This window comes from Takifugu rubripes, chromosome 4, assembly GCF_901000725.2.
Source record: "Takifugu rubripes chromosome 4, fTakRub1.2, whole genome shotgun sequence".
Lineage (NCBI taxonomy): Eukaryota > Metazoa > Chordata > Actinopteri > Tetraodontiformes > Tetraodontidae > Takifugu > Takifugu rubripes.
The window spans coordinates 4778296-4788999 of record NC_042288.1 but is presented as its reverse complement, the minus strand read 5'-3'; the positions used below and the strand labels follow the sequence as shown (position 1 = coordinate 4788999).

Sequence of the window (10704 nt, the reverse complement as noted above, 5' to 3'; positions counted from 1 at the left end):
CGCCGCAATTAAAGGAGACGGGAGGGACTAGTGGTCAATTTTAAACGAGGTGTTTTTCTTAGAGCGTTCCCTGTGCTCTGGAGAAGTATTGCACCATGTGTTCTTTTTCACGGCGCTTGATTCGTGGTAGTTATGCTGTGACACGTATATGGCCACAGGGGACGCTGTGACATATTTGTAAGACGCGGTTGAACATTTAACATTAGAAAAAGAGTCAAACCGGCGGCGGCTAGTAAACAAAGGGGAGCGGGATCTTTGAAAACGAAAACAAATGGCCATATATCTTTGTTAGCAAAGGCTAGCGACTTTAATGTTGCAACGCGATAACTGGTGTTAGCTTTTCGGCTACATTGCTTCCCTGTTGGCGTTGGTTTTCAGCCATTTCCTTGACGTTAACGCTGTAGCAGGCATCAGAATCACATAGAATATCGTTTATCTCCTTTCTGGACTGAGGGAACGTGAAAAAGAGGTTCAAAATGCCTCCCAAGAAGTATCGCCTGAAGCCAGCTTCAGCCAACGCCTCCAGCTCCCTGGACATGGAGTCGGAAGACATCAGCCTGGAAACAACCGTTCGAACCACCGACGACGTTTCCTCGTCCGATGAACAGCGCGGCGGCTCGGAGAAGGTTACCCGCCAGTTCATCGAGAGGAAAGAATTGTTACACACCATCCAGCTGCTGAAAATCGACCTGTCTCAAAAAAACCTGCTCTTAGATAACATGAAGGCCGACTACATGTCAAAGGTAGAAGCAGTGAGGCTGAAGCTACCTTGAAGTCACTTGTTGGTATCCTTAAATCTGTTTTTTTTTCTTTGCTCCCGTTAGGTTGAGGAGCTGGAGGAGAGGCTGAACGATGCTCTGCACCTAAAACAGGTGCTGGCCCTGAGACTGGACAGCCAGCTGAAAGTTGCTCAGGAGGACAACAGGTACATCACTGATGGTTGGAGGGTAACGTCCTTAATCACACTGCATCCAGCAAACTCCAAGTTACAGAAAGCTGGTATTGAACCCAGCAACAAAACCTGCCTCCTAAATCCTTTTGGCTGTCCTCATTACTAGGAAACAGCAGAGCCTCCATAAGCGAGAGATGGAGGCTGTACTGGCCAGACAGCAACAGCTGGAAGAAATGAACCATCGCCTGTGTCAGAGTGCAGGAGAGGTGCGGACATCCTTCCGGGATCTGGACCTTTCCCAAGACAAGTACCAGGAGCTTCGCAATCTCCCAGATGATAAAATCTCTGTCCAGGAATATGTAGCTGTGAGAGACACAAATGGGAGAAGAAAGACCAAATGTGTGGCTTGTTTGTGGGGAATCTTCTTGATGAGTTTTTTCCGGCTGTGTTTAGATGCGTTTCTACGAGGCGGTGACTCCCCTCCGGTCTCAGGTGGCCCAGCTCAGCGTGAAGACAGACAGTCTGACTGAGGAGCTGGACACAAACAGAACACAGATGAGAGGACTGATGGACGTAAGAGAAAAACACATTTGAAGCTATTTCTGTTATATCTTGAATATCTCTACTTCCCCAGTTGTGAGTCAAACCTCACAGAAGATTTTACAACTAAAAGGAGATTAGAGTCAGGGAAAAGTTATATTATTTTATGACCTCACATCTTCAAATGCCTTAAAATCAGAATGAAAGAGAATGGAATAAAAACAATACCACATTTAAATACAATAATGTGTGTTTCTTGAGCCTGATTAGCATAAACGCTAATGTGCACTCCAGTGGTTCGCCCCCCTACCCTATCAGTGTCTTTCAGTGTTTTCTGTTCTTTATTTTAAATTAGTTTATTGTGCAGCACTTTGGAAAGCTTGTGTTTTAAAAATGTGCTGTATAAATCAAGTGGATTGGATAACTCCAAAGCTCTACTGGGTTCTTGGGTAAATTTAGCCACTGCACTGTTAGTTTCTCCTGTCGGTCTGCAGAGCTACGAGGAGGAGCGGCGGATACGCACAGACCTGGAACTGAGGTGTCAGAGACTGACCCTGGAACTGGCCGACACCAAACAGCACATCCAAGAAGGAGACTATCGTCGTGACAACTACCCAAGCATCAAGCGGTTTGTTTGTGTTTGACTTTTGACCATAGAGAAGCTCTGTCCCTTTGGCTTCTTACTGCTAACAGATCACCCTTTGGTCTTCACTCAGAAAATGGGGATGTTCTCTCCTTTTAAAAATATATGAAAGTGGTACTGAGAGCTGGAAACCTGACTGGTTTTATCTGTGTCAGAGCAGCCAGTGTTGTAGTGGAACTATTGACTACCCAAAATCCACCATAACATACTGAGGCTATGATTGTAAAATAACAGGGAGGGTGCTGCCGTCTCCCTTTACTATTGGAATTTACTGCTTGTCTTCTCTAGCTAATGATTAGATATTGCTCTGCTTTATAGTGAGCGCGACAACTTTGAAGCTGAGATCAAGGATTTGACAAGAAGATTTGAGACTCTAGATGTGACTCACACGGCCGTTAGCAAAGAGAGGAACACGCTCAACAAAGAAGTAACACACACTTTCATGTCACGGTAGAGTGCACAGATCTGGGCTTGTTCCTGGTATCTTCTTCTCTTGTCCTCCAGGTGGCGACATTGCAACAGTCTGTGACTCTCCTGCAGAAGGACAAGGAGTATCTTCACAGGCAAAACATGGAGCTCAATGTCCGCTTAGCTCAGGAGGAAGAGCGTCTGCAGAGGCTACAGGTCTGATCAACCGGAGCCTCTTTAATGGAACTCACTGACATACTTAAGCTGTTTATCTTGCTGGTTTAGGTCCAGTTAGATGACACCAAGAAGGCCAGAGAAGACACCTATGAAAGATATGTGGCCTCCAGGTTTGGTACACAGACACCCAAACCCCTGACAGCCACCCTGTTTTTACTTTGTAGGTTCATTTTTACATTTTTATGCAAACAGAGACCAGTACAAGTCAGAGTATGAGGACAAGTTAAGAGATGAGCTGGAAAATATCAGGCTGAAAACCAGTCAGGAGCTAGAAAACTTACAGCGGAGTTCCAGGGAGATGTATGAGAGGGAAAACAGGTAACGGCCATTTAATAACCTCATGTTTGAATAAACACGGGTCCTTAAGAGAGGCTTTTTGTCCCGTGTGAAGAATAATGAGGGTGTTTCAGGCATGTTTATTTGGATGGAGATGTTGAGATCTTTTTTATCTGCTTATCAGGAATTTACGGGAGGCCAGAGATGATGCCGTTTTGGAGAAGGATCGAGCTGTGGTGGCCCAGAGAGACCTTCAGTCCAGATATGAACACCTGCTGGAACAGTGAGTCTTCTACAACTTTTGTTTTCTCTTCCTTTATCTTTGCAAAGAAAGAAATGCATCAGATGAAGCAAAGCTGACAAACAACCAGAACATCCTGGTCGGACACATCTGTGCACTCTTCCAGCAGCGTTTGCTCTGGGCTGCTGTGAATAGGAGACAGTGTCCTTTGCCCTCTCTAGGGCTAGATCAGGACCAGGCTGGACCAGAAGCTGACCTTCAGTTCCTCTGAGGGTGGCACCCAGCCCTTGTTTCTGGGAAGTGAATGACTGAACAGCAAGTTGGAAGAACGACAGCTGGAAACAATGTGCCCAAACTGGTTTTAATGGCTTCACCAGTTTGAGCAGGGAGGGTTTTCTGTCCTTCAGCTTCTTCAGAAACTCATTGGTTCATTTCTTACTAACGTGATCTGAGGACAAGTGCAGAGGCAACATTATCCCTCCCTGAGGTTTCTACTTCATGCCATTCATTTCTCTAGATCCAAACCACCAGCTGTTGGCCCCTCCACACAAACACTTTCACTTGTGCTCTCACACTGCTGTGTGACACATTCCCTCTCTGTGCCGCGTCCCAGGACAGCACCGACAGATGTTAGCTCCCAGCCTTTGACCCTTGACCTCACGCTTGTTCCTATTTTTGGTGTAAATGAGCTTCTGATGCTGCTGCACAGAAGGAAGCTGCATCTTCATCGGTGTTTGGAATGTCCAAGTGTGTCAGGATGAGCGCATGGCTCAGGCCTGCGCTCCATGATGATGAAATGGCATCAGGTCAGCTGTAACAGAGCGTTATTAATACCACCCAGCCAGGATTTATGGTCTGGTTCGTCTGTCGCTAAAGAGTGAGCTGCTATTAACTTGAGAATGTAATTATTTTAATGTTCCTTTTATAATTAAACATTTTCCATAAACCATTAAAATAACATAGATCAGGTGTTGGTTTAGAAATAGTGTTTTAAAATAGTCCATTTGGAAGTATACATTTTCTGTATGTGTCAGATCTGATATGATATTTGTTATAAAGAAATTACTGCTTGTAATGATAATAATAATAATTTCGGCCATCAGTTGACGTTTGAGACATTTGCTAGAGTAAAACTCAGGAGTTTGCACTGTAGGACAGTTGGCGTTCATTAGAACATTTGCTGCTTCAGTCTCCACATTGTGTGTTTGGTACCTACGCACTGTCTCACCCACACAAATGTGTGCATCATATGGTGAAATGAGCATTTGACAAAGCTGTGTGGAAGCATCTAAATAAAAGAGAGATGAGGTTCCTCTGAACAAAACCTCCTTCACTGATGCTATTTAAGTGTTTCTGCTTTGTTCTAAATTTATTATCTTCCTGTTTGTTGGAGTAGAACTATCTGAATGTTGTTGATGATGGGACCGACCCCTCTGTCATCATGAAGGGATGCATCCATGTCTCCCCCAACTCAGCTGTCAGTCTAACAAGCTGATTACCTGCACAGGTTTCAGCAGCTGCAGCTGGGCACCGACAGCCAAGTAGCAGAACTGTCGGCTCAGGCCCAACTTTATGCCTTGGAAGCAGAGCGAGCTGTGATGGTGAAAGAGGAGAACGCTGCGGCTCTGGCCCAGTGCCAGAGGGAGTGTGAGAAACAGCAGAAGAAGCTTGAGGTAAGGGCGCAAACACCACAAATATCTGGACACACGTTCACAGGTACACTGTTACATAGCTCCGTGTTACATAGAAGTTCTCAGAGCCCACCTCAAAAAGTTATTTCAGAAAATTGCAATGCTGCTATATAATCTCCTAATTACGGTAATTAAGTAAATTGTTCTTTTTGCTTGAGAGTCCTCCACAGACCTGCAGCCAGTTCTTATGTAACATTTTGTGCTACTGAACAACTTTGATCCCCAGTCTTTTGAGGTGTAGTTACCTGGTAAATAATGGTGTTTGAGTGCTGTGATATAAGCTGAAACTCACCACATGTTGTTGAAGACCTGATAAATTCAGCAGTGAGATGAGCAAAAGTCTTTTCATTGGATGATAACATGCATGAGGGCGAAGACACAAGGACGTGGACCATTTGTGGAAGTGGACAGAGCACAGGAATAACACTGTTGTGCAAAGCATGACTCCTTCATTAGTTACCTGGGTGTCAATACACAATTAATTGTTAAAGATGACACCAAGTTGCAGAGTAATTAGAAAGAAATGCAGCTTTGCCAGTGCCTTTATGCCTGTATACATGCTGAATTCATCTAAAATTCCTTCACATTTGAAATGATTGCAGTAAGGGGAGCTGTTTGCTGTTTCTCCTGCAGCTCCTGACGGAGGAGTTTTACAAGCTGCAGACGTCATCGGAGAAGCGTTCGTCAGAGCTGCGCACTCAGAATGCCGAGCAGGCCTCCCGGCTGGAAACCTATGAGCATCTTGAGCAAGAGTTGGACCAGGTTACCATCCAGGCTGCAGAGAGTAAGAACAAACTCCATTTCTCACATTACTCTGCAGGCAGAAGAGCCCCAGAAGACTTCAGAGTCAGAGCATGTCTGTGATTGAACAAGCTGTTGATGAAGAATCAGCAACACACATCAGTGTTTTCCTGTAGCAGCTCAAACTCTATTAATCTGTTGCAGTTGAGGATGAAGAAGAGGCAGAGAGAGTTCTGTTCTCCTACGGCTACGGTGCCAATGTCCCCACTACTGCCAGGCGGCGACTTAAACAGAGGTGCAGCACAGCTCACACACATAGTTGAACCTTGGGGCAATAGCAGGAAGGCTGGCCTAGTACACTCTTCATCCACACATGTTCCATGTGTCTCAAGGCCTTAAAACCTAGACAGTGGACGATGTCACTGATAAAGCTTCCATTAAGCTGTAGACTGCAGTGTAGATCCTAGCAGCACCAGGAGTCTCTGACTTCATCCCAGAATCATGAATCCTGTCCAAGAACGTGTCTTACATCTGTTACTCTTAGTGATAGAGAGAACAATGGCTCCAAAGTCACATTGGTCTGGGTCTGACAGGATGGACCTTAATGTTTGGCAGCCCACAGCTGTGTTTGATCTCAGCGTAGCTATGTTAACATGGGCAGAAACTTGTTGGTATTGTCTTATTTTGGAATTTCCAAACTGTCTGCCAGTGTTCACCTGGCTCGCAGGGTTCTACAGCTGGAGAGGCAGAACACATCACTGAGAAGAGAGTTGGACAGCCACAGGTTAAAGTCTGAGCAGGCATCTGAACAGGTACACACACACTGAGAAATGTGCAGTCCTGCCTGGAGACAGACATTAATAGGCTTAACTTTATTTCATGGAATTAAAAGCTAAACTCTGAGTTTGGCATGTTGGCACCTGCAGCACACTTTTGTGTTCCCAGCATCACTAATCTGCAGTGACTCAGCTCTGGTTGCTCCACAGCTTCTCTCACATCCCCAATCATTTTTTCCAGAAGGCTCTTTTGCTTTGCTGAGATGTTAGTTGTTATCACACATTCGCTCTTGGTGGCCCCGCCCACCATGGGTGCCATGGAAGGCCACTTGAGGAGCACGGCACATGGTTTCGACACTCCAGACCGACTGTCTGTTTCGGTCTTCACGCGTTCCCTCTCTTCACGTGTTTGGACCACTTTCACAAATATCTGTGAGAAGTTTGTAAAAGAAGATTAGAGCTCAGATTTTAGGACACTTGCACAAAGAGCAGAAACATTTTTGCTCCTCCTTTTTGTCTGTTTCTGTGGCCTCTGGTCAACCTTCTGAATCATCAGGTGTGTTTCTAACAAGATGTGTAGCTCCTCCAAGGGCTTTAACACTGGAAAGACTGGTCGGACTCCTTCGTGATGGCTGAGGGTTGGGTGAGGGTCAGCAGTCAGTCAGAAGCTTACTGTCTGACACCAGCAAAAGAGTGGGATCCACTTGTGATCTCAGAGACCCTTTGGTGAGAGGCGTGAAGCCTCTGCAGAGATTTAAGCGCCTGCAATGCGCCACAAAGACACATTAGTGGCTAATTTAAAGGGAGAAAAAATGTGTGACTCGTACTTGTCCTGCCTGTTGACACAGTAAGAATTACTGCCAAACGGCGTGACGCCCTGCAGCACTCGGCTCAACTCTCATATTGGGTGTGTTTATCGCAGGGTGTTCACAGGGTGGCTGTTTAGTCATTTCTCTAGATGCTATTACAGTCTCATAACAATCTAAACGAAGGCTGTTTGAGTCCTCCTCTAATTCAGTGTAAAAGCATGAATATTCTATATTTTAGTCATTTGAAAGTATAAGGGTGTTCACCACGCGCACACACCCCTCACTAACTAGCCATTGTCCACACCAGTCCTCCCAGTTCTGCTGGCTGTGTTAGTGGTTTAATGAGTCACGCCCACACTTAAATTATTGTTTAACTGGTGAATCATAACTCTGACTTGGAGACATTAGTTAAAGCCATACGTACACGTGCTTGTATGAGGAAACTTTGGAGCTGGTATCAAGGTGCTGCTGCTCCACAACATGCAGAGACGAGGTTGTGCAGTACTACTGTTAATCAGGAGGACACAATGCCTCTATAAAGCCCACATTTATGAGCTGTTCACACATCTAGAGGCCATCAGAAATGAGAGTCACGACTGCTGTTATTTTCATTTATCCATTAATATTGACAGACTTCTAAGAGAGGCTTCACCTGCCTGTTGGGGAGGTAATTGTTTCAAATGTTTTGCTCTGCAGTTATCAGCAGCCAACCAGCTGTTAGAACAGACGCAGCAGCCCTATAGCTACCTGGTGGAGTCGGTGAAACAAAGGGACGCACAGATCAGAGCCCTGAAGGACACCATCAGCTTGCTTGAAGACAGTGTCAGGTACCTGTGGAGAACTCAAAGTCATGAGCTTAATCTGCTGACCAGTCCATCCTCAGCTTGTTCCATCAACCCCCCACCACTCCTCTATTTTTTAATGTCAGACATCTGAATCCAGGTTTATTCTTGCTGCTGACTGTGACTGTCTGGCTCTGACTTTAGGCTGGCAGAAGATTCATATTTCAAAGAACTGAAATGCTGTCAAACCTTTTGAAATTCTAACAAACCTAAAACCTGTTTAGCAGGATGTAGATTGTTATCTGCGTAATGCTTTGGAATTTACTTGATGCAGAACTGTTCCCTATTCAGAATATAATGTTATTAAAAGCCACTTGTCTCAAAGTCTTTCAATTCCAAAAATTGTATTATTTTGCTGGATTTCAATGAGAAAAGTGCTTTGAGCAGTTGTTTTAACATGCTACCACACCTGCTCCTGCTTGTATCAGCCTGAGGAACATGAACTATAAAGAAGTCTTTAAATATTTCTTTAAATGTGAAAATGTGACACCTGTGAAATTTCTGCCAGTTTTAATATGCTGAGCACCTCAGCAGCATCAGGACAGGCCTGCAGTGGAGAAGACCAGTGTCTTTTGATGTGGTAAAACCCAGTAGGTAATTTCCTTTATTAACCTGTTGTTCTGTCTACCTTTCTCTGTCAACATCAGCTCTCTGAGGACAGAACGGACCACTCTGCAGCAGGTGAAGAACAACATGGCTGCAGACCTTGAGAGACTCCTCAACAGCAGAGAGGTGCCGAGTGTTCCTGTTGTTCTAGCAGACTTTAACCTGATCGTTTCACACCTAAATATCAGCAAGCCTCACCCAGAAGTTCATGCAACATTTAGCAACACATCCCGGTTGTGTGGGTCCCAAAGCAGCATTTGCTGTTTGGAGTATGTGCCCTGTCACAGACAGCTGCTCTCAGCCTGCCTGTTTGAGATTCCACCAGAGTGTGTGTCAGTGTGTGTGTGCACTTGTCTGTGTGTGTGTGTGTGTGTGTGTGACATACCACGGCTCATGTCCTCAGGGGTGATAAATAGAACCATGAATTGACCAAGAGTCCTTGCTGCTGCCACCCCTGCAGACTCTCGGTGGGATGAGCCGACTGCAGTCTCTTCCCTTCAGAGGTCCAGCTGTGATGTTCACCTGTATAATGTCACATAACATCTTCATAGATGTCACAGTTAAAAGTGTGCAGGTTGTCCTGAAGGTTATGGCATCTTATTGAGCTGATTGGTGGGTGTTTTGACCATGTCCATGTGCTTACTCAGGAGCTGGCCATTATGAAGCAGGTCCTGGTCCGTATGTGTCCCAAAGACAGAGACACTTTAAACCTGGACCAGGGAACCAGGACAATTGTGGGGATCTCCACTACAGGTGAAAAGCAGCTATGCGGCGGCAGCCGCAGCAGCAAGACCACAGGAGGTGACTGGCTGAACAAATCCCAAGTCACAGTGCTGGTGAGTATCTGAAGCAGTTTCAACCCTCACTAGCTGCTCCTCTAACCTGCCTGGACTCTTCACACCGAGGAGCAGCCCATGGTTACTGCCATCAGCTGCTTGACATTCATGTCTGATAATCTAAAGACTTTTTCTTCTTTTCAGAGCAGTAAAGGAGCAACAAAGAAGCTGAAGCCCAGGTGAAGTGTAGTGTTTTACCGACGACCCTTTCTGTCACTCAGGGTGTTAAAAGAGTGAAACTTGGAAATTTTTGTGATTTGATTTGATTCTGAAATGTAAAAGTAGAAGCTGCTGGAGTTGTGGAGCCTTCTGTTCTCCTGACGTGTTGTTCTGCCTCTCAGTGGCAATACCTTCCACACAAGCTGCCACGCTGCCCAAACATTCCTCTTTCTTGGCAGGATCTGCTTCTTTGGGTCTGTTCATGGTTATCTTCACACCATTTCCAGGGTTGAAGATAGCATTTGCTTCAGATAAACACTAGTGGAGGAAATGTAGCCCCTGAGACACACAAGTGGAGGCTGCTTTGGCTTTAAATAGAGACATAGTGGGCATACCTTAGTCATTCTTGCTGGTATCATATTAATCCCAGCCAAAGGGCTCCTGGAGTGTCCTCCCTATTTTCTACCTCTGATGTTTTTTCTTTGGTCAGTGATAAAAATAGAATTACAGTAAAAACCTGCATTATTGTTTTTGTACATGAACTGTATTTAATCACCCTTAATGCCATGTGCACATGTGATTATGGGCTGTAAATATTGTGGCTTGCCCAGCAGTTAGAGCTGTGCAGCAGTGGTGGAACTCGATCCAGCTGTTCAGATGTTCACCAACTTCCATTTGTGTGTATTTATTCTTTGATTTTTATAAATGAAAAACTGTATCCCAGTTGTGTGTGTGGTTAATGTGTCTGTCTGACCTCTGACCTCAGTCCTTCCTAGTCAAATAAACCTCTGCCAGCCCTGACAGACTCCTGACGTTATAACAACTGTTGTCATTTGTAATAATACGTACACAGCATCTGGCCCAACGAGACAGGAATCCTGATGGACGACTAAGTATGGGTCAGTTCCTGTCTGAATGGGTCCTGTTCGCGGGATATACCAGCAGCCCCTCGCTGCTGTCTGGACGGGTGTAGGGCGGTGGCTCGTGAATGTCAGATCAAAGGCTCA

At 45.3% G+C, this 10704-nt stretch overlaps 1 protein-coding gene across 4 annotated transcripts; it reads left to right on the top strand.

Moving 5' to 3' along the window:
* The first annotated feature begins 143 nt into the window (after window positions 1–143).
* pibf1 (progesterone immunomodulatory binding factor 1) lies at window positions 144–10512 on the top strand. 4 transcript variants are annotated; one of them, XM_029834769.1, is made up of 18 exons: window positions 148–743; window positions 825–925; window positions 1059–1257; window positions 1346–1465; window positions 1927–2060; window positions 2394–2502; window positions 2580–2699; window positions 2769–2830; window positions 2913–3038; window positions 3181–3279; window positions 4745–4910; window positions 5562–5712; window positions 5874–5964; window positions 6379–6481; window positions 7951–8081; window positions 8744–8828; window positions 9350–9538; window positions 9688–10512. In XM_029834769.1, the coding sequence occupies exons 1-18, from the start codon at window positions 477–479 to the stop codon at window positions 9688–9690; spliced, it is 2256 nt and encodes a 751-aa protein (XP_029690629.1). In that variant the 5' UTR covers window positions 148–476; the 3' UTR covers window positions 9691–10512. The 4 variants fall into 4 exon arrangements, with proteins under 4 accessions (XP_029690628.1, XP_029690629.1, XP_003963808.1 ...); XM_003963759.3 differs by having other exon boundaries at window positions 150–743; window positions 9683–10512; XM_029834768.1 differs by lacking the exon at window positions 9688–10512 and having other exon boundaries at window positions 144–743; window positions 8744–9492.
* The last annotated feature ends 192 nt before the right edge of the window (window positions 10513–10704 follow it).

Coding starts and splice junctions, on each gene's coding strand:
- pibf1 (XM_029834768.1), top strand. CDS start 477: ATGCCTCCCAAGAAGTATCGCCTGAAGCCAGCTTCAGCCAACGCCTCC. Junction 926..1,058: donor GTTGCTCAGGAGGACAACAG/GTACATCACTGA, acceptor CCTCATTACTAG/GAAACAGCAGAGCCTCCATA. Junction 8,082..8,743: donor TTGCTTGAAGACAGTGTCAG/GTACCTGTGGAG, acceptor TGTCAACATCAG/CTCTCTGAGGACAGAACGGA.